Source organism: Vicugna pacos, chromosome 1 (genome assembly GCF_048564905.1).
Source record: "Vicugna pacos chromosome 1, VicPac4, whole genome shotgun sequence".
NCBI lineage: Eukaryota > Metazoa > Chordata > Mammalia > Artiodactyla > Camelidae > Vicugna > Vicugna pacos.
Genome location: NC_132987.1, coordinates 13,451,007 through 13,476,470, shown reverse-complemented (window position 1 = coordinate 13,476,470; position 25,464 = coordinate 13,451,007). Strand labels below are relative to the sequence as shown.

Below are 25,464 nucleotides of genomic sequence, written 5' to 3'. Positions count from 1 at the left end.
GCACATATATATATACAAAAAAGCCCCAGCATTTTTATCATAAATATTATTTACAACAGAAAAAAAATAGAAAACCTAAATGTCCAAAAATAAAGAAACAGTTAAATTATGGCACATCCATAGCATAGAAAGTTACACAGCCCTGGATACTATTCATGAAGTATTTTCAGTGACATGTGAAAAAGTTAATGAACTAGAAGGGGAAAAAAATTACAAAGCTATGTACACAGTGTGATGTCAAGTATGTTAATATTTAAGGCAGGTCATAATCAAAACATAAAAATAAAGCCATAAAGCCTTTCAAAAAATATGGGAATATTTTCATAATCTGAGAGTGGGCAAAGATTTCTTAGGCAGAACATATAAAATGATAAACATGGAAGAAAATTTTGATAAGTTAGATTTCATCAAGATTTAAAACTTGTGCTTATCAAAAGACAACATTAAGAAAAAGAATAGGCAAGCCATTGACTTACAGAAAAAAATCCACAAATCACATTTTTGATAAAGGACTTATACCCAGAACATAAAATGAATTATCACTACAACTACTACTACAATCATAAATTATTAAAAAAAATTGGCAAACACAAAGCAGACGCTTCACAAAGGAAAATATACAAATGGCCAATAAGCACACACAAAAAGTTTCACATTATTAGTCATTAGAGAAATAGAAGCTAAAATCCCAATGAGATACCACCACACAACCACTGAAATGGATAAAATTAAAAAGACTAAAAATATCAAATGTTGGCAAGGATGCAGAGCAACCAGACCTTACACATTCCTAGTAGGAATATAAAATTGTTACAACCACTTCGGGAAAAGGTTTGGCAGTTTCTTATGAAGTTAAACATGCACAATTCTACTCTGAGGCATTATCTGAGGGAATTCAAAAATTTATGTCCACCGAAAGCCTTGCACAAGCATGTACACCACAGCTCTAGTCACAATCGCCAAAAGCTGGAATCACCTCAAACATCTATCACCATCAGAACAGGTAAAATGTGACATACGTGCAATGGAATCCTACTGAACAGTGAAAAGGAATGGACTACTTTTCATAAAACAACATTGATGAATCTCACAGACATAATACTGAGCAAAAGAAACACAGAAGATGAGATACTGAGTTATTTCACAAAAATGAATTTCTTACACAGGCAAAACAAATACAAGGTAAAATAAAAAATGAAAATAGTGGTTTTTCTCAAGAATGGAAAGAAGAGCAATAGGGACAGTCTGGAAAGAGGCATGAAGGGAATTTTCTGGGTCGATTAAAATGCTCTCTGTCACGCTAGGGCATGTGTATTGGTCTGCTATGGCTGCCATGAGAAAATTCCACAGACTGGGAGGCTTAAACAACAGACATTTATTTTTCATAATTCTAGGCACTGGAAATCCAAGATCAAGGTGGTGGCAAGTTTGGATTCATTCTGAAGCTTCTCTTGGCGTATAGGTAGTCACCATCTTGCTGTGTGCTCATGTAGCCCTTCCTCTCCGTGCAGGGAAAGATCTCTGGGTCTCTTCCTTTTCTTATAAGAACATCAGTTCTGTTGGATTAAGGCCCCACCCTAATGACCTCACTTCATCTTTATTACCTCCTTATAGGCTCTGTCTCAAAACACAGTCACATTGGGGGTTAGGGCTTCAAATTATGAACTTTAGGGCGATACAATTCAGTCCATAGCAGTATGGTAACACGGGTAGATCCACTTGCCAATATTGTATAGGTATGATTTGTCTTTTCAATGTTTATAAATTCTACTGCAAAAATTATAAATTGAGGGTTGGAGAGTGGAAAGAGGAATAGGTATAACAATAATTATATGAAATAATAATTAGAATGTTGAACAATTTTGAACTTTGGTGATAAGTCTAATAAGGGAAAATGACATGTGTCAATGGAAGATACTGTGTAGAGATGACGAGTCTGTGTGACGCTCTCCTGAGTTGAACTCTGCCTTAGCTATGTTTGTATTGTGTTTCTTGGGTGGGTCATCTTCTGGGCTTGATTGATTCATCTAGAGAATGCACTCATCATGGAGACTTATTAAGTGCTCATTAGGTGCAGGACACCAGGCACTACGGTGGGTTTGGCTGACATTATCACTAAAGTCCTGTTCAGCATTTAAATTCTATGACCATTTTATTCAATGCAAGTTGCCCTCTCTCTCACTACATATAATTCTCATTACTTTTAACCTTTATACCTTGTGTTTATTTTTCCAACTTGGAGAGATGAGGTTCCATAGACCAGGGCAGCGGGCATCTTTCAGCAGACTTATTTTCTAGTGAAATCTTTCAGTCTAGTAAGATTTCTGGAAGTTATGTTCAAGAATATAGATAACAATATGGAGAACTTTATGAAAGAACTAAACTCTTTTGAAGGAATTAAATTAAAATTCTAGTATAAATAAACAAATATAACTAAGTGAATAAATATGTGAATTAACTAGATGATTCTAAAGTTAGATTAAACTCAGTATGAGAGGATTAGTGAAATTGAAGCTAGGTCAGTAAAAAATATCCAGATTGAAGTACAGTGAGAATAAAAGAACAGAAAATGCCTAAAGAAGATGAGACATATAAGATAAGGTGAAAAGGTCCAACATACATTTAATCAAAGAACCAGAATATAAAGAGATTTGGGCAAAAACAATATTTGAGTCAAAGATATTAGCTAGAATTTGTAAATACGATCAATTTAAGACATCAAGCCTTAGGCTCAAGAAACTCTAAAATCCCAATTATGCAAAAAGTCATAGTCAAACTGCTGAAAATGAAAGATAAAGAGAAAATCAAAAAGCAGTCACACACGGCAGGGGCATGGGGAACGTTATCTTCAAGGGCTCAGTAAGAAGACTTATAGTTGACTGAGAAACACAGCAATGAAATCTGGACGTCAATAGAATGCCACATTTAAGATGCTGCCAGCCTATAGAATTGTATGTTCAACAAAAATCTCCTTCCGAAAAGAAAGCGAAATAAAGATGTTTAAACACAAACAGAAATGTAGAGAGTTTGTCGCCAGCAGGCTTTCCCTGAAAGAAAATACTAAAGGGAATTTTTCAAGTGACCGCAGATGGAAGCAGAATGCAGCAAAGCAACAGAAAGGGGGAAAGGGACATAAATATGAATTAGCATCAACTATAGAAAAAGAATGTCTTACAGGATTTTAAATATACGTGTGAATTAAATGCGTGAAGACAAAGGCACAGAAGTTGAAGGAGAGTATAGGAAGTTTGTTTTTCAATTCTCGAATTTTATGAAAAGTGCTAAAAGCTCTAATTCACAATAAACTCTAATAAACCAAGGATACACGTTGAAATGTTTAGAGCAACCCCTAAACGATTAATATGTAAATGTCTAACAAGCAAATATGGAGAAATGGAATAATATTTTTAAATACTTGATAAATCTTAATGAAGCTTTTTTTTTTTCCTTTTAAATGGAAGTAGAACTCCAGCAACTGTTGGATCTAGGCCTTTGGTTCATTTTGAGAAAAAAACATTTTTTTTAAAGAAGAGGAAAAAAATAAAATATTAAGTCACGAGTATTGACAATAAATATTGTCAATTTATATGTGGCTTCTGTAACTACTGTATTTAAATCCAAGAAATTAATAAAGAAAAATTACCCAGGGTAGAAACTTTGTGATAGAGTTCAATAATATATAGAAATTACTTCTAAGGAAAGAAAAGTAATTTCAAAAAACCTAGGCAGTTCTTGGGAAGCCAATTTACTCTAAGAACCTGAAACATTCAAGATAATTTAATGTGGAGGAAACAGTGACAAAAATTACTTTTTAGGAGATGATGGGAAGCCTGATGTTTTATTTCTTAAGGTAAAGAAGGATGTAATTTACTCAAAGGGTGTTTGTTCAAAATCCAAGGAACTAATATTTGATAGATGTGGGTTTATCCTCTGACTTCACTGCAGCAATGTTCTGTGAAACCATGCTAGAATTAATGTTTATTCTTTTAGTGAGTGAATCTCCCAATGTAGAGTTCAAAGAAGATATTTTTATGTACATATTTTATCTTTATAGCAAAATCTTTTAAAGGAATTAATTATATGTGTGTATTTATACCTGCACACACACACACACACACATTCACAGAGGAATGAGTGGAAGCAACTGCCATCCAAGGTTATTCCATATACCGAAATTTCAAAAACTGAAATTTCTTGATGAAGGGCCACCATCATCTTTTTTTTTTAAGAAAATATATTAACTACTTATATATTATCCACTTTTTAAAAAATAGAAATTAAAAAAAACTATTATAAACTGAGAGTTGAGCTCAGGACCTCGCGCATGCTAAGCATGCACTCTACCACTTGCGCTATACCTTCTCCCCTCTTAAGTGGTATTTTTAAACTACTCTAAAGGGAAAGTGTAGATAACCACCAAGGAGGTAAATTAACCTATGGAAGTGCAGGATGAAACAGAGAAGTGGATGTGAATCTCTGGAAACTTCCTAGTGATTGGAAATCATGTAAATTTGCATGAACTGGCTTTGAGAAGATGGTGCGACCCTGTTGGTAGGTCACAGATGTTATTTAATTGCCTGATTTGAAGATTAAGTGGTATAAGAAAAAGGACTGTGACAACTCTTCTCTGGGAAAAAATTAGAAGATAAGCTTTCACAAGGTATAATTTGAGTTGTAAATGATTGTCCAGTGGAAGTGCACTTGACAAAAGACAATGCGAAAAAGGACAAGGGGGAGAAGCTCAAGGGTGGGAGGGTGGATATAAATATCACCTGTTCAGGGACAGTACTGACCTCATGACTGAGGATGGGGCCACTCAAAACCCAAACACACTGGGAGAGAAGCAGAGTACACAATTTGGGGGAGACTCCCTGAGTCCAACAGAAGGGGAGAAAATGTTAATTATAGGTAATTAAAAGTGATGAAGCAAACAACTCCCTATTACTACACCCTGTAATTCTGTGCTACCAACTAATGCTTCATCAAGACTAAAATTGTATTCTATTCTGGTTATGTTTCCCGCACCATGATAGACAACTCTTCCCTCCATTGTCTGGGCAGCGTGTTTTTGTGGATTTTGTCAGTTTGTGAGTTTGTCATCATCTGAAAAAAGGATGTGTAGAAGATAACTCAGATTCTGCTAAAAAAGAAGACTGGCATCTTCCACCTTTTGACCTCAGAACTTAACAGACCATCTTCCTAGAATGGTTTGATTGATTCAGACTGGAAGAGCCACAAAAGTTGTCAAGAGACACCAATTTAAGGACAGTGGTGATGTCTGCTTAAGGACACAGATATGCCAATGTTTTCTACGTACAGGGAAGCTGGCTTTGAACTGTCAATCAAAACAGCATTCAGAGAATGAAATATTTATGTCAGGCTTGTCAAATATTCTTTAGGGTCACCTTATTGAGTTACTTAGAGAAAACAATTTAGCTAAATTAAGTAGACTGTTTTCTGGATCTCTGCAGAACAAATATAATGAATTCTAATATGTCTAGTTTACCCATTTGGCTTTTGACAACTGCTAAGAATTTAATTACTACCATTTCCATTTTCAGATGAGGACACTGAAGAGCGAGCAGTCACACAGCTTGCACAAAATCTTACTAGAACCTAAGCAATGGGAGTTACATAACAGCCTGTTCCTTCTCCAGGTCCCTTCTCTGCTGGAGCATCTGTCTCAGACCAATGGAATGTGCCCACTTGAACCTGAGCTACAACTGTCCACATTTTAACTTTTTTGAGAGTAAATTTTCTGTATTAAAATAGAGTAGACACTTAGAAAATGTAAAAATCATAGGTGTAAAGCTCAGTTAATCTTTCTAAAGTGAACGACTCATGTTACTACCTCTTTGCTCAAAGAATAGGACACTAGTGGCACCCTAGAAGGCCCACAGCATGCAGAAGCTTTTTAATTTTGATGTAATCCACTCATTTATTTTTGCTTTGCTGCCAAAACCAATGTCAGAGAGAGAGCCTCTATGTTTTCTTTGAGTCTTCTCTCTCTTTTTTAGTCTTGCTAGTTTTATCAAAAGAACCAACCCTTAGTCTTGTTCATCTTTTCTATAGCTTTCCTATTCTCTATTTAATTTACTACTTCTCCACTCTTTATCACTTCCTTCTGTAGGTATCCTCTTCATACCTACAGAGGGCCACAAACATGAACAGGGGTGACAGCAAAGATTTCACAACCTGAGGATGGATGTATTCTTAGATAATCTGAGTTAATATGCTGGAAATGTGATTTCACAGAATACATAATACAATGGTGTTAAAATTATTTTTATTCTGCACTTACCATAAATAGTATTCGGCATGCTGAGCTGAAACAATAACCACCTTGTCTAACATTGTCTCTTGAGAAACTAAGGTTCAAATACTAAATACTATCCATATACTACTTGCGAAGAAATATAGTTATTTTTCCTGCAACCACAGACCTCTGCTAATGCCCCAGTATCTGACTTAAGTCAGAGAAGGCAATTCTTTTCTCAAATGTATGCAGTAGTGAAGAAGACTTCAGTTCTCCTATGTGGGGGCTGCTTAAATCTGGCTCCTTGCCTGCTTCCTGTCATGAGGGTCATGAGTGTGGATAAGAAGTGATGTCACTAATGACAGCCTGAAGTGGGCACTGGCTACCAGATTTGGCATGGGTGGTTCCATAAAAGAAATTAAGGTTATATTCAACTGCACAGTTGAACATGAACGGGGTGGAAGGTAGGGGGGAGAACAGCCCTAAATTTCAGAAACAAAAGGACATCCCTCAGAAAGCAAGAAATCCATGGCTTCCTGCATCCTAGAAGTTGCTTCTGCTACAGAAAAATAGACCTGCTTTATTTGTTAAACAAATGTCCAAAAAGTGACGTATGCTTTAGAACCAGAAGTAAATATATTTGATATCATATTCTCAACAAGATCCACTGCAGCTCTTTTTAAATCATGGCCTCTGATAGATCCATACATTTCCTTAGTCCAAGATGAAGCAGCCCAGGGCAACCCTATCCAGAGAACACAGCTCATGAAGAATGGACACTCCATACTTAAAAAATAGTCTTACGTCAACTTCCCTTCCACCACACCTGTGCGTGTTGCCTTTGTTTCACTCTTGTACTCACCTAGGCATTAAACTCTTCCTCTTCACCGATTTCTAGGGAAAAAAAAATCAAAAACCCAATCATATATCACTCATATGTAGAATCTAAAAAAAAAAAAAAGAAAACCACACACACACACAAATAAACTTATTTACAGAACAGAAACAGAAATTTATTCACAGACATAGAAAACAAACTGATGGTTACCAGGGGAGGAAGGGAGTTGGAAGGGATAAATTGGGAATTTGAGATTTGCAGATACTAACTATTATATGTAAAATAGATAAACAAGTTACTTTCATATAGCATAGGGAACTATATTCAATATCTTGTAGTAACCTATGGAGAAAAAGAATATGAAAACAAATATATGTATGTATATGTATGACTGAACTATTATGATATACACCAGAAACTGACACAACATTGTAAACTGACAATACTTTAATTAAAAAAAAAGAATATGAAAAGGAATGTATGTCTGTATATGTGTGACTGAAACATTATGCTGTACACCAGGAATTGATGCAACATTGTAAACTGACTATACTTCAATACCAAAAAGAATCCAATCACGGCAACCTTTTTGTGAGGGTGAATGTTTATTGAAGATTTGGAACATTTCAGGGGAAGTACTGCACAACATTCTATCATCTCTCTACAATCTTCCTCTTTTTCCATTTTCTTCAATCTCCTCCCTTCCCTGTTTGGACTCACTCAGCACGGCTCTCTATCAGTCAAGACAGGCTGTGAAGTGCCATGGAACAAAACAACCCCCAAACCTGCGGCTTAATACAAACATTTATCTGGGAATGAGACCTTCTCTGGTGTGCTTTGAGAGTACCCACAGAGGAAATCTGAGCCTAAGCCCTACATTTACACCTTTTACATCATGGATAGTTATTCAGAGACTGAAAATATTACAATATGCCAAGGAAGACCTTATAATTCCATAAAAAGAGAACTTTATTTTGGCCTAATGATTGCTAGATTAGCACTTCCTTCAGAATATGTGGTAACTTTAAAAAATTTAGATGCCTGGACCTCATCCATAGATATTTTGATTCAGTAGATTTGATGTGGGGTTCAGGACTCTAAATTTTTATCAAGCTCTCCAGGTACTTCTGAAAATTATCCTGTTTTGAAACCTCTAGTTCAGGGGTCAGTTCAGGGGTCAGCAAACTACAGCCTTCAAGCTGAATCTAACCTTGCCACCTGTTTTTGTAAATAAAGTTTAACTGGAATGCAGACATGCTCATTCATTTATGTACTGTGGATGGCTGTTTTTGTGCTATAATGGCAGAGTTGAGTAATTGAGACAGAGACCATATGGCCCATAAAATGTAAATTATTTACAATCTATTCCTTTATAGAAAAAGTTTGCAGACCCCTGCTCTTGTCTGTTTCAGGACTAATTTCCAGAGTCATGTTATTATTAGTGGCAGGAACTAAATAAAGCAATATAGGTGATCATTACTGAAAATAACAATACCTGGACTGAATTCTTACAATCTTTATCTTTATATGAGAAAGATGATTCTCTTCTGTATATACAAACTACCAATTTTTTCCTGAGTTATACTGCCCCCTAATGGTATAAATGTTAAATCACAGACGTTTAATCAGATGAGATGTTCCCAAATGTTAATCAACTCCTGAAATCAGTCACTACAGACTGTAGCTAGGGACTTTAGGAACCAGCTCACTCAGTAGAACTGAGCAAGACTAAATGGCCTGAGAGAAAGTTGGCATTTTAATGAGAATTAGAATCTCTTCCTTCTGTAAAGTTCCTTTCTCTTCAAAAACTGTGACTCCATGTAGCATGTCTAATTAGACAGTCATTTACTCCTAAGGGGATACATTTTCTTGGGGATATTTCGGCCATTCATGATGCCATGTGCATCTCCCAAATTGAAGCACAATACTATCCATATGGTCAAAATCACATGTGCACTCATTATGATGAACTGTGATGAAAGGAAAGAAAGCTTAAATAGGAATCTAGATGCATGCAGACATACACAAAGATTGTTACCAAAGGGTACTGCACACATATTAGGCAATAATGAGACAGCAGAGGATGAGAACGGTGGCTTTCCCCCTTGACTATCGATTAAAACCCTCCGAGGACCTTTTATAACATAATGATGGCCAGATCTCCACTCCTGTATTTTCTGATCCTACTCGTCTGGGGAGAGCCCCATGCAGCAGAATTTTTTTTTTTAAGCTCTCCAAGTAATTTTACCATGTCCCATCTAAATATTGTCACTTGCCATCTGCCTCTACAAGGATTAGGTCTCTAGCTGCTGCAGTCACTGACCTTCAACACACCCTGAAAGGAGTTCAGGGCAGCGATTAGGAAGGATTCACTCTGTGCTCTGGGAAAACTGGCAGAATAGACCTTCAGATAGTCAGCTATTTTTCTGGGGAAGATTTTATGAGCCCAATTTCTTGCATTTTCTCATACCTAGAAAAGCACTAAAGTATTAACAAAGACAACAGCAGCAACTCTGCCAAAATGTGTGCTTGGCTGCAGGTACCCACATTCACCAAAATCACATATATACTGACTTCCCTCTTTACCTCTTGGGAGCAGCTCCTGAAGCTATCTAAGCAGCTATCTCCCTGACTGTAGTCCTTACTTTGCCCCAAATAAAACTTAACTCACAACTCTCATGTTGTGCTTTTTTTTTTTCAGTCGACATGTGTAATCAAGGTTAAGAATCATTTTTCCACAGCAGTGTTTCTCAAATTTTAAGGTATATTCAAATCACCTATGGATCTAAAAAGATGTGCACACTGTGATTCAGTGTGTCTGTGATGAAACCTGAGAATGATTCCTAACCAGCTTCAGGGTGATGCTGATGCTGCTATGTGTGGACCACACTTTGAGTGGAAGGAATTAGATCATCCCCAGCCATGAGCCACAGTTTTTATGCAATCTCAGTGGTTCTGAGATCTTAAAGTACATATCACCTGGGAGCTAACTAAACTTGCAAATTGGCAAGTTCTAGTCTCAGAAATTAAAACTCAGTGGATTTCAGTTTTTAACAAATGTCCCAACTGATTGATATTCATAGCATGAACCACACACACACTTACCTACACAAATGGTATTTATTCTACAAATCACATGTGTTTAAAAAGGCAGCAACACTGCTTATTAATTTTACAAGCTACCTTGACTAAATGTGGGGAAATGTTTCTCTTGATCTGGGTGAAAGAAGAAATTATTCTCAAATTCATTGGCTTAAACCAACAATTTTATTACATCTCATGGTTTTGTGGGTCAGGAATTTGGGCCAAGGTCAAGCAAGGTGATTCTTCTGTTCTCCCTGTGGTGCTGACTGAAGTCACTTAGTCACTTAGTGGTATATAACTAGCAAATAGGTTGGTCTGAAGAGTCCAACATGCTTCACTTCACATACCTTGACTAGAAGGCTGGGCCCACTGGGCCTGTCACCTGGAATGCCTACACACCTCTCCAGTCTGGCAGTCTTGGTTGGGGTAGTAGGTGTCCTTACATGGCAGCTCAAGGCTCCCAGAGACTGTTTCAAGACAAAGGAAGTGGAAGTTGCCATTCTCTCAAGGCCTGGGCTCAGAAACTGGCAGTGTCATCTCTACTGGTCAAAGCAGTCACAAAGCCCAACCAGATTCAAGGGGGAAGAGTCAGAAACAGGCTGGAGTCATGGGTGTGCAACCAGCCCTTTGAAGAACCACAAGTGCAGTTGCATAGGGACCCGAACTCAAAAGGACCCCATGCTTGGTTTAATGTTCTGTCATCTTGAAATTCTTTATAATTTTTGAACAAAGGGCATTTTGTACTGAGACCCACAAATTATGTAGCCTGTCCTCATCATAAACCTCACTTTTCAAAGGAGAGAATATTAGGGGGGTGGGGTATAGCTCAGTGGTAGAGCACATGTTTCACAGGCATGAGGTCCTGGGTTCAATCCCCAGTGACTCTACCAAAAAATAAATTAAATAAACCTAACTACTCCCCCAGCCCCCCAAAAAACCCACAGACAAAAATTAATAAATAAAACAAAAGGAATAAAACTTTTAAAAATGTTTTTTAAATGGAATGAGCACTAAAAATTTTGTAGCCATCTTTAATCAGTCATAAGCTGCCTTCCAGAGACATTATTCCTCATCAAAGTTCTGTATTCAGAGTTATCCTTTCAAAATGCAGACTGAGGTTTGTTGGTTAAATTCAATACAACATAAAGAAGGGAAACAAATTATGAGGCTGGAAATTGGAGTAAATTCTGTGATGTTTTAGGATTAAGAAATATGTTGGAAGCCAATCACACTATTATACTAAATACCTGCTAGCACCCTGTAACTGATCACCTCTGTGCTCACTCACTCATTTAGGTCACTTATGCATTAACCAACAGTTGCCCAAGGTCAGTATGGATGCTAAATTTTTGCATACGGTCCTTGATAAGAAAGACAGCCAGTAATCACTATATAGGGGGAAGCCTCCATGATCTCACCAAACCTGGTTTTGAGTTTTGGGGCATCCACAAAACTAAGTAAAGTTTATTAAGGAAGGCAGTGACAACCTCTATGCTTTTTGAGGACAGGGCCACATCTGACATCTCTCTGGGTCATCAGTCATTTGCACTAACTATGTTATGTTCTCAGCAGAGCTCAGTAAGGGTTGCTGGTGATGAATCTAAGCAACAAATGGAATAATCACAATGACAACTACCAAAAAACCCAGATGGATAGAATGTAGACACAATTAATGAAGGATAAGGTCAGGGAAACAATCAAGCACAGTACTCTGCACACAGACAAAGATTACTGAATTGAAATGATTGATATAATAAACTCCTGAAAAGTATGATTATCCAGGGAAAGTTTCTTAGAGAAAGAAGCTACACTTTGAAAGAAATGAGGGTGGGCAGAATACTGAAAGGAAACAGAAACTATGTTGGTATGAGGAGGAGAAGAAAATCAACAAGATTTGGGTAGAGGAATGTGGGGGGACGGAAGTTACTGGATAGATGAAAGGTGGGGGGGGGTCACTGCTACAGGGCACTTGTTTCAGGCTGCAGAATCTGAATTTACTCCACAAGCTGTGGGAAATTAGTTTAGTTTCTTCTTGGTTTGGAAGAAATGGGTGATGGTTTTTAATTTTATTACACAAACATAATAATGGAAGTCTCTAGGATGCACATTCCAAAGGAGATACAAGACTAATATGCATAATTTTCCAAAGAAGATGGTCTGAAACTTAGTGAAGGATCCTTAAACCACTGATTCAGACTGAGGGTACAACAATTAGAAGTTAGAGATCAGAAAAGGTCTCTAAAAGAGAGACATTCTTGAGATACTTAACGGTGGGAACGTTTCCTTTTATCCCAGGAGACTACCTGAAGAAGTTAATAGGTATCTCTTGGGAGTTTGAAGAACACAATGGCCTGGTGTCTGATTCCCTCCTGAAGAAAATCTAAAGGGTAAGGGAAGGGACTGGCTACTTTGATGGAGGGAGTGAGAACTGGGCTGCATTCCCACAGTCCTTTGAGGCGAAGATTGTGCTTCCTGTTGTGGTAGATGTTGTGATGCCTGAAAGACCTGTTCCTCCAGCCACTGTAAGTGATGTCAGCAGACAGTCCTCTACTGTCAGTCTCCAGTGGGACTGCTCTGGCTGAAGAGAGCTAATGACTAACTGGTATAGGTGTATAAGGTCCTATCCCCCACCCCAATTTAGGAGAACTCTGCAGCGCCATCCCAGCTTCAGAAGTCCCAGTAGCTCAACTTCTCCCGCTGATCAACTTTTCTTTTTTCCCTCTCTTTCTACAGGTGTCGATCTCAAGGGGACTCCCCAAAAAACGTACGCCATGGTTATCTCCATCTGAGTCTGCTTCCCAAGAAACCTGACCTGTAGCACCTGTAGATCAGATGTGGGCCCCACAGACAAGTGAAATACCCTGGATCATCTTGCATCTGTCCAAGTGGGACCCTGTAGGGACGAACAAACATCAGTGGAGAGGATCCTTAAAGTATGACTGAATTCCTTACACCTGGGGAAGGAGTGAGCAATAGCTGGAATAGGGCTGCACCAGCCCGGGTCAAGGGAACTGAAGATTAAAGACTTCCAGTTATGAGAGGGAGAGGAGTCTCTGAAGAACTTAGAAAACTCCCTGTGAGAAGGAGCTTTAACAGTTCTCCAGGTCCAAAGAGCACCTATGTCCAGCTTACCAAGCTGTCAATCAAATGAAGTCTTTCCTGCCCCTTCGCCTGTCCTGTTTCCCAGGGCTCCAAACCTCGAGAGGTTAGAAACTCAGCGGAAGGGCAGAGAACACAAGACAGGGTAAGAGAGCAGATGCCAATTCGGTTCTTTCCCTGACTTAAAAGCCTAAAACAGTTCCCCCACCTCTCTCCTCACTCCTTTCCTTTTATTTGGTGAGATGCCTCATAGTTCCTCTGATGCGCGGTCTCCACAGTCCTTTGTTGCAAAAAGTCAAACCCTCACCTTGTCTAAGGATTGTCCATGGTGATCTCAGGATGTAAAGCCTAAAAGCATTGTCTTGGCTGGTCCTATGTCTCTCTGAGGTCATTACAACTGCACGCCTACTGAGAGACACGCAACGAGAGGCGCACAGCAGCCGCTCAATAATTTCTCAGATTTCCCAGTTGCCTCAGGAGCGGAGCGCTGGGTCAGCAGCGGCGGCAGGACAGAAACAGCAACAGCCCGGGTGGACCAACTGCGGACCCAGGCCAGTGCTCCCTGCGAGGCACGCGCCGGTCCGCAAGCCTCCAGCCAGGCAGAGTCAGCGGAGTAAAACCTACTTGCGCTCGCTTGTGGGCCCTGACGTAACGCAACGGCTGTCCGGCCGGCTCCTCGCTTCTCTCTCCGCCCCGCCCAGTCCTGCTGCCCCGCCCCATCAGTTCCGTTCCTCTCGCCCCGCCCAGCCACCCTGCCCTCGCCCTGTACTTCCAGGTTGCCCCGCCCTGTCCCTCTTGTCAGCCCTCTGGCCCGTCCCTCCTCTAGCCGCTCGCTCCGCCCCTTCCTACTGCCCGCCCCTCCCCTCCCGTCCCGTCCCGCCCCCTTTTGCTGCCCCGCCCCGCCCCGCCCCGCCCCGCTCGTCCCGTCCCGCCCCCTCCTGCTACCTTGCTGGCAAGTATCTGCGGCAGCTGGCGCCATGGGGACCGCCTCGTCGCTCGTGAGCCCTGCGGGCGGGGAGGTGATCGAGGACATCTACGGGGCGGGCGGCGGTGAGGCCTGTGAGATCCCGGTGGAGGTGAAGCCCAAGGCCCGCCTGCTGCGCAGCTCGTTCCGCCGGGGCGCGGGAGTGGCGGCGGCGGCGGCGGGGGCCGGGCCCGGGTCGCTGCCCCGCGGGGCGGGCGGCGGCGGGCTGCTGGGGGCCAGCTTCAAGTCCACTGGCTCGTCGGTGCCCGAGCTGGAGTACGCGGCGGCCGAGTACGAGCGGCTGAAGAAGGAGTACGAGATCTTCCGGGTCAGCAAGAACCAGGAGCTGTTATCCATGGGCCGCCGTGAGGCCAAGCTGGACACAGAGAACAAGCGGCTGCGGGCCGAGCTGCAGGTAATGCGGGGCCGGGCGCGCCTCAGGGACTACCGCGACACCCGGGGAAGTGAGGCCCGGGGTGGCCTGCCCACGGCCCCGCAGCCGCTTGGCCGCACTGCCAGCTGGACCCTGGTTGCCTGACTCCGCCCCTTGTCCATCCTGTCTCATCTCCAAACCGAGAAAGTCTGGAAAGTTGAGCAGAAGCTGCTCTGAATTTTAGTTTCAGGGGACGTATTGTCTTGGGGTCTAAACTGATTGCTTAACTTAAACCTCCTTCCCCTTTCTGTTTCTGGCCATGCCTCCGGACACTGAAGCAATTAGCCTGAAAGTGTCCTGAAGCAGCAAATGCCAATCTCCAGGGAAGTAGGTCCACACGGGGCACACATATACACAAAAGACTGGTAACAGCTGTTGAAGCAACTCATCAAACGCTTCCCAGGACTTTTAAACCCCTCTGCCGCCCCCCCACACACAATTTTTACATACCTCCAATTTCTTTGTGAAGTTCCATAGCTCTTGGGGTTTAATGATCTTGAAATTTTCTAGAAGGCTCCTTAACTGGTCTAGTTGAAAACGTTCGCTAGATGTAGTCAAATGTCCTTAACTCATTTGATTAATTTACTCAAAAAAACAATTATCGCCTACACTCCCTGTAGTAGATCCATTTAAACTAATTAAAATAGTATATAAAGCAAAAGGTTATTTTTCTGTGGGCAAAGTTGTGAGACTTTGTGCCATCTTTTGGGGGTCCCTCTAAGCTTGCTCTCTTTATTTGCTGTGGGAGGAACTTATGGACAGCCCAGGTATTCCTGGGCTCATTACAGTAGGAATAGAATAAATACCTCAGGCTGATTTTTCTAAAAGAAAGAAGCCTTCTTCCTCGACACAGCATTCTGGTTAACACACCCAGTCCTGTTAGCTGTTGTATAGTTAGCACTATTATCTGGGAAGACAAGCAGTTTATCTGTTGTCTTAGCAGTTTTCCTACTGGGCAGTCTTAATGCACTTGCATATATGAAATGGACTTAGACATTTCAGACATCTGATTTCCATCCAAACCATTGTTCAGTGGACACTGCATATTGCAAAGGACTGTGGGGTGGCGGTGGACAAGAAGGCTGCACTAACCAGGGCAGAGTGCACTAAAGTGTTAACATATGTCCCAGTCCCAGGTTATTCCTATTACCAATCCTGATTCCTTGCGTAACCCTTTCCTTTTTCACTTATCTAGGCTTTAAGAAAACCTTTTCTGTATTTATTTAAACCATTCAGTCACACATTTATGGGAAGCCTGCTGTGTGTCAGGCACTGCGAGGGCTCTGGAGATAGCAATATGAGAAAGACGTGGAGCCTCAGAATTAATTATCCTTCAAGTTAAGCTTTACAAATTGTACTTTTTGTTAAAGATGGAGAACAGGTATAGGGAAGATTAAGAACTAGTACAGTATTTCAAAGAAAAAGTATTCATTTCCATTGAAGGCGTAATGTTAAGTGTCTTCATCTACTATAATTTAAGCATATTTGCATTTTTTTATTATGTGTTTGAATAAAATGGCAATATGCAGTTCTGGATCACTGGTAAAAAAGCAGATTGTTAGAATTCTAAGATGTGTAATATGTATGCAAGATAATATGAAGTTCAAGAGGCATATTATTTTTGTCAGAAATAACAAGATAAATTTTTCCAGGCACTTCAGAAAACTTACCAGAAGATACTTCGGGAAAAGGAAAGTGCTTTAGAAGCAAAATACCAAGCAATGGAGAGAGCAGCTACATTTGAACATGACAGAGATAAAGTTAAAAGACAATTCAAGGTAAATTTCATACATCTTTATCCCCAAAGTGACACAGAATAAAAACAGTTATGTTTTAAAAGTTCATATAATGCTGCGATGAATAAATAGAAATAGTTGTTGAAGCAGTCATGCAAGTTGTAAGAACTAGACTAAAGCACTTTTTACATTTTTTAGCTGGACTAGGTAAACTTGAGAGTTTCAAAGAAAAGATATAAAAGTGAACATTTTAATAGGGATTTTGAAAAAAAAAAGTGTTTCTATTAGGGGAAGGCATTTAGAAATGTTTGGGGACGTTTTGTATGGGAGGGCAGTACTGGCATTTAGTGGGAGGGGGACAAATTTGCTAAACCTCTGGTACTGCATAGGACAGCCCCACACCATAAACACGCATCCTGCTGGAATTCCAGCGGGTTCCAGTTACAAAACAGCGATGTAGAGGTACTCAAGTTATTCATCCTATAAAAGAGGCAATCAAGGACCAAATGAATATTGATTTTATGAATAAAAGAATTTTCCCTTAGAAGTTGATGGCACAGTTGCTTTTTGATTACGGAAAAGGGTTTCAAAATTAAAATCTTTCTTTTCAAGATTTTTAGGGAGACCAAGGAGAATGAAATTCAGGATTTATTGAGGGCCAAGCGAGAGTTGGAGAGCAAACTTCAGAGGCTACAGGCTCAGGGGATCCAAGTATTTGATCCTGGGGAGTCTGATTCAGATGACAACTGTACAGATGTTACTGGTAAATTTATTTCCTATCTATAATACCTTGAATGTAATGATCCTGTAGAGCCAACTTTGAATCCTTTTAAGCAATTGCTGTTACAGATAGAGTTGCACTTTGTCTTTCTTTCTCAGCTGCTCTAACAGCTCTTTTCCATGAAGTCCATGATGTAGACGTTGAGCTTCCTTCTGTCTTGTTGCTCTGCTGACCTTAACCCATAGCTTCTCTCTCTGGTCTAAGATAGCTTCTCCAGGTCCCACCATCACCTCTACATTTTAACCAGGGAGAGAGGGAGGGGAATACATTACTTCCCTCGAAGGCACAATCTAAAAGATGCACAGGTGACTCCTACTCCTAGGAAGATTGGAAAGTGTGATCATTAGCGGGAAAGCCATGTATCCACATTAAGTTTGGGGTTGGGTTACTGAAGAAAGAGGGGGAGAAGAGATATTGGACGACAGTCAGTAGTCTCTGTCATGTTTTTCTACATAACTGATGTATTCTTTACAACTGTCAGAATATCTGCATAATATTTCATTGAGTGGGTTCCAATTCAGTTTTGTGAAATAGTTTTCAAGTTTTTATTTTATAATTAAACATATGAAGTAAGTTTTTTCTAGAAATAAAGAAAAATCTGGAATCACAGAATGAAGGGTCCACCATGCTTTAAGGAAATACTAATGAGGTGTGATTGATATTGGAAAAAGAAGAAGACTCTGTTTTAAATGCAGTGTAAAAATGCAGTCATTCTCCATGTATATACAGACTGATATATTTTGGAGTGAAATACAGCAAATGATAATTTCCTCTTAATTTGTATTTTAGTACCCCTGGAATCTGACCAGCATCCTGGGACTTTTGTTACTAATTTCGGAGAAAAAAATGAAGTGATTCTTAATGGCTTAGAGTGACTAAGAAGATGCTTTTATGCCCCTACATTAGTCTTAGTGATTATTTCAGTATTGACATATGTTAAAACATACAGTGTTTCAGTATTCTAGTTCTCTTGGCAAGTTAATAAAAAACAAGTTAATATTTCCTCCTAGATCTTCATATTTTGATTTAAACCTGAAGAAGGAATGCCTGAGGGAATGCCACTCATTTGAAGTTCAAAAATCTACAAATAATAATCTCAGTTTTGCCAGAGATTTAGCTCAAATACCAGTTTACTTTATAGTTGGTCAAGGATGCCATGCAACTATTCTGGCAAATAATACTTATTTAAAAAATCAACATGTTCATAAATATCTATTGATTAAGACACTAATTTTATTGCTCTGTTAGGTTAAAGAGAATGTACTCTTTATATGCTTAGCTTACATCCTAATGGATTACCAATATTAATTACCAATGTGCCAGTAATAGCCTTCCTTTGAAATTCTTTCTTTCAACTTTTACATCGATACCTAAATCATATAGTTAGAAATGTTTTTTAGAATTTTCGTGGCTGGGGCAAATGTTTTTAACTTCCCTCTGTTATTATAATTTCTTTGGTTATTGTATTTGTAATTTCTTTTCATCTTTTTTCTCTTTTTAATCCCCTTTTTAAATTTGAGATGATAACCAGAATTATGTTAACCACCACTGTAGAACTTGCAGAAGTTGGTGGCAAAGTACTTTCAGAATCATTGTTTTGATTTCAGAATCAGTTTGAACATTTGTTGTATTTACAATATTGTACTATTTTTTAAATTAGAAATCCTATTGAGTATATATGATAAGTTTTTGAAATTTCACTACCTAGTTTGGTTTTCATCAGATGAAATCTCTTACTTTTACAGCTGCTGGAACCCAGTGCGAATATTGGACCGGTGGAGCCTTGGGAAGTGAACCTTCCATAGGGAGCATGATCCAACTTCAGCAGTCCTTTCGGGGCCCTGAGTTCGCCCATAGTTCTATAGATGTAGAAGGACCCTTTGCTAACGTCAACAGAGGTAACACACGCCATTTGCCAATTACCTTGGTTAATAGTAGTGACTGTTTGTGTGCTATAATCGTGTGCTGGGAAAACTACCATCAGCAGAGCATGAGATTTGTGTTCTGAGAGTCTTCCACTGTCAAACCATCACACACTGGTTCTTGTCACTGACCGGGGATGTTGAAGTTACATAATTCACAGCAGGATCAGAGGGTGCTCCCCAGTCAGACTGGCCAGTGGGTTCTAATAACTGAACTGCTGGTCTTAATTCTTCGGTATTTTAGTAGAGCAGTGAGAGTCTAATGTTGATTAACTGAAAAACAGTAGTTTTTAATCTTTCCCTCTGCATCTTTGACGGTGTTGGAAGTTAGAACAGGTTATGGAGTAGAATACAAAACCTCAGTTATATAATAGAGTATTTTTTTCAAAAGAATATTTTCACTATCTTTATATAATTTGATATCCAAAACAGCTCTTAAGATCTGTTCAAAAGTTAAATACCACCACAGATCTGAGATGTGATAAGTAGCTTTACCGTTTTCTTAAAACTATGAAATTATTTATCTTTTAGCAAAATGAAAATCATTTTTAACTGTGCCTTTTGAATTAGCCAAATACGTTTTAGAATATTCATTCACTATCATTTGATTACTTTTCTTTTTATGCCATTCTTGAACTTTCTTTTTGACTCAGTATATTCCAAGAATAATAAGTTGGTAAAACCATAGGCCAGCCTGGGAATGTAGGCTCTTCTCCAGGAGCAAACTGACTGAACAGCCCATGTAGCCTAGTTCCCTGTCATTTGATTGGAGCCATGGGTACACCAGCAAAGACAACTAGTGACATTGATTGCTTTAAGCCTGAGGCGAGAATTTGGGGTTAGAGGACTGATTGCCTTCTGAGATGTTATTCTAGAAGCTACGTCAGTATTGCAAGTGAGATCAGATTTCATTCTATGATGCCTGTTGTGTTTTTTTCAACTTTTGGGGAATCATCTTGTCAAATGTTTTCTAGTAAGTTTTTTTAGGAACTGATGAGAAATTTTGTTTTCAGATGACTGGGATATTGCTGTAGCTAGTTTATTACAAGTTACCCCGCTGTTTTCGCATTCTCTGTGGAGTAACACTGTCAGATGTTACCTTATTTGTACAGATGAAACTCAGCCTGAAATGGATCTTTTCCTTAAGGTGAGGACATTTATAAATTCTGTATTCACTGATTTAAAATACAAGTTAATATTGTGTCCTGTTGATGATACTACTACATCTAAATCAAGCATTTTATTATCTACTAGATTATGTCTTAAAGAGCAGGAAGCATCCTGGGCTTTTCTTAAGAAGAAGTCTTGCTCAATATTATCAATATGTTCAAATTAAAGCCTTGGAACTTTATGCTTTTGAATGCTTCATTATACATTCTCCATAGTGTTTAAGACCCTTACTGATGGTGCCTGCTTTAGTTAAAACCTGCCAGTCCTATCCTGGAATCTGTTTTAGGTTATAATAAAATTTAATCCTTGTCATGGTTTTTAATTTTCAAGGCAGCCATTGGGGTTAATCTAAGGCAAGGGTCAGCAAACTGCAGCTTGTGGATCAAATTTGGCCCGCAGCCTGTTTGTGTATGACCCAGAGCTAAGATTGGCTTTTACATTTTTAAATAGTTGAAAAAAAGTCAAAAGAAGAGTAATATTTTGACATGTGAAAATTATATGAAATTCAGACTTTGTTGTCTGTAAATAAAGTTTGACTGGAACATAGCCACGTTTAATGTATTGTCTCTGGTTGCTTCACACCAGTGGCAGAATAAATTATGATGGAGACTAAATGGACCACAGAGACCTCTGCCAAAACAGCCAAGTTGCTTAGCTGTCATTAATTTGTGAGAATATTTGCCATCTGGCCCTTTATAGAAAAAGTTTGTCAGTTACTGTTCTACTGAATTTTAAATAAATATGCATGTCACGTGCTGTACCTGCTGTATTAACACTCTCCAGATTGTTGACTAGTAAATTCATTTAGCTTTCTTTTTTGATATACTCAATTTTGGTAAAAAGATAAAACATTTTTGCAAGCCAGAAGTTCCACTCACTAACTGAATATAGGTTATTCTCAAACATATGTTGAGGGAATTACTAATTTATTGCATAATAATGAATATCATTACTTAGCAAATTAATTTGTTATAAACCAACATGTTTTTATTTTATATCTGTTTGCTTTTGTGTTTGTTCTAATAGATCATGTTGGACAATTTTTTACTATATTAATCTATGGATTTATATTTTCCACCCTATAACAATAAGCAAATCATTTATAATAATAAAAAAGATAGCTAAATTCCAAAGCAAAATAGCCTAATATTTTACTCCTGTTGTTTTAAGTTTTATTATGAGATAAATCACTTTCTGATTGAGGAAACAGCCAAGCCTAAGCTATTACTTTTCATTTTCTAGAGAAACTTGCCTTTTCTCTTAAAGATTTTCTTTAAGATGTGATTATATATATACTAAAATTTTAAATCAGAGAATATCCAACATACCTGTTTTAAAGCATGCTCTTTTAAATAGTGCAAAGCTGACTAGATCTGTAGTTAAATAAGCTGTGCTTTTATATATTTTAATTTGTTTTTAGGACTATTCACCTAAACTTAAGAGGATGTGTGAGACAATGGGATATTTTTTCCATGCTGTATATTTTCCAGGAGATATTGAAAATCAATACCTCACTGTAAGAAAATGGGAAATTGAGAAGAGCTCATTAGTTATCTTATTCATTCATTTAACTTTACCAAGGTAAGCTGAAAATTCTATAGTTTATTACAGGGGTTAAACTTGTAAATAGAATTAAGATTGCCAAGTGAATTTGAAAGATAAGTTCTAACTGGAGTCTTATAATCAGAAACAATCCATGAAATGCAGTAAATTCTATGACTTTTCATACTTAAATAAAATAGAAAGTTAAAAGTTTCACACTATTAGGCTTGTTTGATAGGTTATAAGATTAACGTCATATACTGACAGACATATGTGGAACAGATAAATGAGATTATACTGTATAGCACAGGGAAATATATACAAGATCTTGTGGTAGCTCACAGCGAAAAAAATGCAACAATGAATATATGTATGTTCATGTATAACTGAAAAATTGTGCTGTACGCTGGAAATTGACACAACATTGTAAAATGACTATAACTCAATGAAAAAAGTTAAAAAAAGATTAATGTCGTGAATGTAAAGATCATTTTTTAATATTGAAATACAGGTTATTTAAATGTGTTAGTTTCTGGTGTACAGCAAAATGATTCAGTTATACATACACATATATATGTATATATATCTATATTCTTTTTGGATTCTTTTCCACTATAGTTTATTATAAGATATTGAATATAGTTCCCTGTGCTATATAGTAGGTCCTTGTTAAAGATAATTTTAAACAGGAGTCAGCAAACTATGGCCCTCAAACCAAATCCAGTCAGCCACCTGTTTTTATAAGTAAAATTTTATTGGAACACAGGTATGTTCATGGATATATGTACTATCTACAGCTGCTTTCACACTACAGCAGCAGAGCTGAGTAGTTACAACAGGGACTGTGTGGCCAGCAAAGCCTAAAGAATTTACCAGCTGGCCCTTTACAGAAAAAAGTAGTGATCCCTGATTTCAATAATCCGCATTTACCTTCATTATTTTCTTTGAGAGGCACTTGAACACTTGTACAGGTGTTAAATCATATTTTTAAATCTGAAGAGCCTATCTATCACTTTAAGTTCAGTAAAGTGAGCAGTTTTCTTATAATGTGAATATTATCACACCGGTGAATCTAGTCTGCAAATAAAGATTTTTTTTTCTACCAGTTAGATATATACATAGAAGACAAAATAGGTTAAAGCAGAGGTTAATTTTTCTTTCTACATTTGCTAGCTAATTGGATTTAACCCTTTCAAAGCATTTTTCTTTTTTTTATTGAGGATCAGCTCTGACTTGAACTATGTATGGAAGTATTTGGAGTCCTAAGCTTTACAAGGCACGTTGCAGTGTAATCCCTCGTTGACCCTGAGACTCTAGCCAGAGGCCACGTGGCCAGAGGACCACCTGGTCAAGGAACCTTCTCCCAAAACGAGTTTAAAGCCTCCTTCAACTTGATCTCCTTTAGTCGAGGTTCCTTACTTCCCCTCCCTCTTTTATTTTCCTGTTTTATTTTTATATTTATTAAGAGTATATCCTGTTTTGTTGTTTAAGGTCTGGGTAGTATTCTATCTCCAGTGGTGGTATATGTCATTTGCTGTTTTTCTCCTGTTGATTTTTCAATCCTTAAAACCATGTTGTTTTTCCTTCTTTCAGTTTTTTTCTTTTTCTTTTCCTCATTTTGTTTTTCTTCTGTTTTGTCTTGGAGCTAGTATTTTCATCTTTTATGCAAATTCTGAATCACATAATCGCTTTGCCCTATGTATACACACTAACTTGCCTCTCTAGACAAACTTTCATTTAATGCTTTTAAGAGAGGGGTTATTGTTTACAATTTTCCTGTGGTGTAGGAAATGCGAGTAGGTTGTTTGAAGATTTTTCTAGAGTTTAAATAGGAATAGTACACTGCAGTTATAGTACACTGTAACAAAGTAGAATTTTTTTTAACCTTTACTGCAGTAAATGATTTTTTACTAGCTCTCTAATCTTTCCCAATCTACCTCTGGATCTTTTTTATAGTGTATCTTGGTTATAAGGATTCACATCATTTATTGGATAAGCAAAGGCTAAAGGACTAGAGAAGAGAAAAATCTTGAAACCTTGAGGCTGATAGTATTTGTGTGTTAACTTGAGATTTACATAATTGTAGATGGAGTTAGGTTTCCCGTTTATTTGCAAAGTCTCGTGAGTCTGGTCCACTATTTTGAGCCATGTTTAACAGTATTTTTGAGAAGGATTTTTTTTCTTTAATTAGATTGAAAAATTAAAGTTAGGCATGTTTTAAAATTCAGTTTAGTGCACAATTTATCATACCTATTCTCATTGTCTGACAATGAACATGTTATGTTTTAAGACTTAAGCTAAGACAGAACTATAAAAACATTCATTGTTGGAAAGTTTCACTTGTTCGGCAGCTGGGCCTTTTCTGGCCACTGGTCATTGTAAATCCTCCTCCTTGGCATTTAGGTTAGTTGACTAACTGCTGCCACCGTGCCGTTTAGCACAAGAAATACTAATTTTCAATCTAGCTTTTTATTGGAGGACTGTGAAGAAGCTTTTCTGAAAAACCCTGAAGGCAAACCACGGTTAATTTATCATCGTTTGGAGGATGGGAAAGTCAGTTCTGACTCTGTCCAGCAACTGATTGATCAAGTTTCTAACCTGAACAAGACCAGCAAAGCCAAGGTAAAATGCATAGAGTTGTTTTCTAAGAACAAGCATGGCAGAGAGAGGTGCTGGAGCAAAGGCCATGAGGTGGCATGTTCAGGGAGAGGAAGGAAGCCAGCGTGGCTGGAGGGGAGTAGTGACAAGAGGCAAGTAGGAGAGGTCACAGGAGAAGATCCTGAAGAACCTTGATTTTTTTAACTTAGAATGAGATGGGGAGCCATTGAAAGCCTTTAAGCAAAGAGGAAGATATGCTGTTCTGACGAGGATCTCTCGGAATACCGTGTCGAGAATTACTGGTTTGGAGGGAGGGCGGTGCCATCATGCAGGTGAGGGATGCTGGTGCCTCAGACCAAGGTGGTGGTAGAGGATGTGATGGGAAGCGGTAGGATTCTGGGTACATTTTGACAGAGCCAGTAGATGTCCTAGCAGATTCGTGGGGACTAAGAGAAAGAAAGAAAGAATGCAGTATGTGCCTAAAAAGACAATGATCTGTGAGTGGACAAATCAGGCTCTTTACTGGGCTTTTTCCCCATGCACAGAGTCCTTCTATCTGCTGTCCACCAAGGGTTAGTGTAAGGAGGAGCCTTTCCATGATAATCTTTCCTGAGAGCACTGGAAAAGCCAAAACCTAATGAGGAGTGGGAGGAAGATGTGATCATCCTAGATGCATAGTGAGATATATTTTAGAACAGAGATTACAGGCTTTGCATTACTGCGCGCTGAGATAACTTGGTAAATGTTTATAGTCAATGTTAAGAGTACAATGAAAAACAACTCTAGGATTTGGGTGAAGTTTCCATTTCTCTGTGCCCAGATAGAAAATAAGTTCAAATGTGAATCCGAGCATTTCTCTTTACATCAATTAGTATTGACAAGATAGCTTGCAGCCAGCATAACATGGTGAAGAGTCTAAGACAAAAGAGTACATTTTTATTATAGTTAATCTCTAGAGCCATTTCATTCTTTGTTTTAATTATTTCAGTTTCAGCCTAGTCCACTAGCTCCCATGAGGAAAGACATTAGTTCATCTTTCTT

At 38.6% G+C, this 25,464-nt stretch overlaps 1 protein-coding gene, 1 long non-coding RNA gene and 1 other non-coding gene across 5 annotated transcripts in view; 2 read left to right on the top strand and 1 right to left on the bottom strand.

Moving 5' to 3' along the window:
• Nucleotides 1–13,882, bottom strand: part of LOC140690858 (uncharacterized) — a 112,860-nt gene extending 98,978 nt beyond the window's left edge. The window contains exons 1-2 of the long non-coding RNA XR_012066207.1: nucleotides 13,585–13,882; nucleotides 7,119–7,150 (exon numbers count right to left, since the gene is read on the bottom strand). This is a non-coding gene — a long non-coding RNA (uncharacterized lncRNA). The remainder of the gene's footprint in view (nucleotides 1–7,118; nucleotides 7,151–13,584) is intronic.
• Nucleotides 10,992–11,068, top strand: TRNAV-CAC (transfer RNA valine (anticodon CAC)). Its single transcript has one exon. It is a non-coding gene; the product is annotated as a tRNA-Val (tRNA).
• A 321-nt stretch (nucleotides 13,883–14,203) lies between the features above and the next one.
• NPHP3 (nephrocystin 3) overlaps nucleotides 14,204–25,464 on the top strand; it is a 32,613-nt gene continuing 21,352 nt past the window's right edge. For all 3 annotated transcript variants that reach the window (XM_072952886.1, XM_072952831.1, XM_072952929.1), the window contains exons 1-7: nucleotides 14,204–14,656; nucleotides 16,327–16,452; nucleotides 17,023–17,173; nucleotides 18,937–19,089; nucleotides 20,127–20,260; nucleotides 21,704–21,864; nucleotides 24,291–24,447. In XM_072952886.1, the coding sequence (XP_072808987.1) occupies nucleotides 14,255–14,656; nucleotides 16,327–16,452; nucleotides 17,023–17,173; nucleotides 18,937–19,089; nucleotides 20,127–20,260; nucleotides 21,704–21,864; nucleotides 24,291–24,447 (1,284 nt within the window). In that variant the 5' untranslated portion in view covers nucleotides 14,204–14,254. The remainder of the gene's footprint in view (nucleotides 14,657–16,326; nucleotides 16,453–17,022; nucleotides 17,174–18,936; nucleotides 19,090–20,126; nucleotides 20,261–21,703; nucleotides 21,865–24,290; nucleotides 24,448–25,464) is intronic.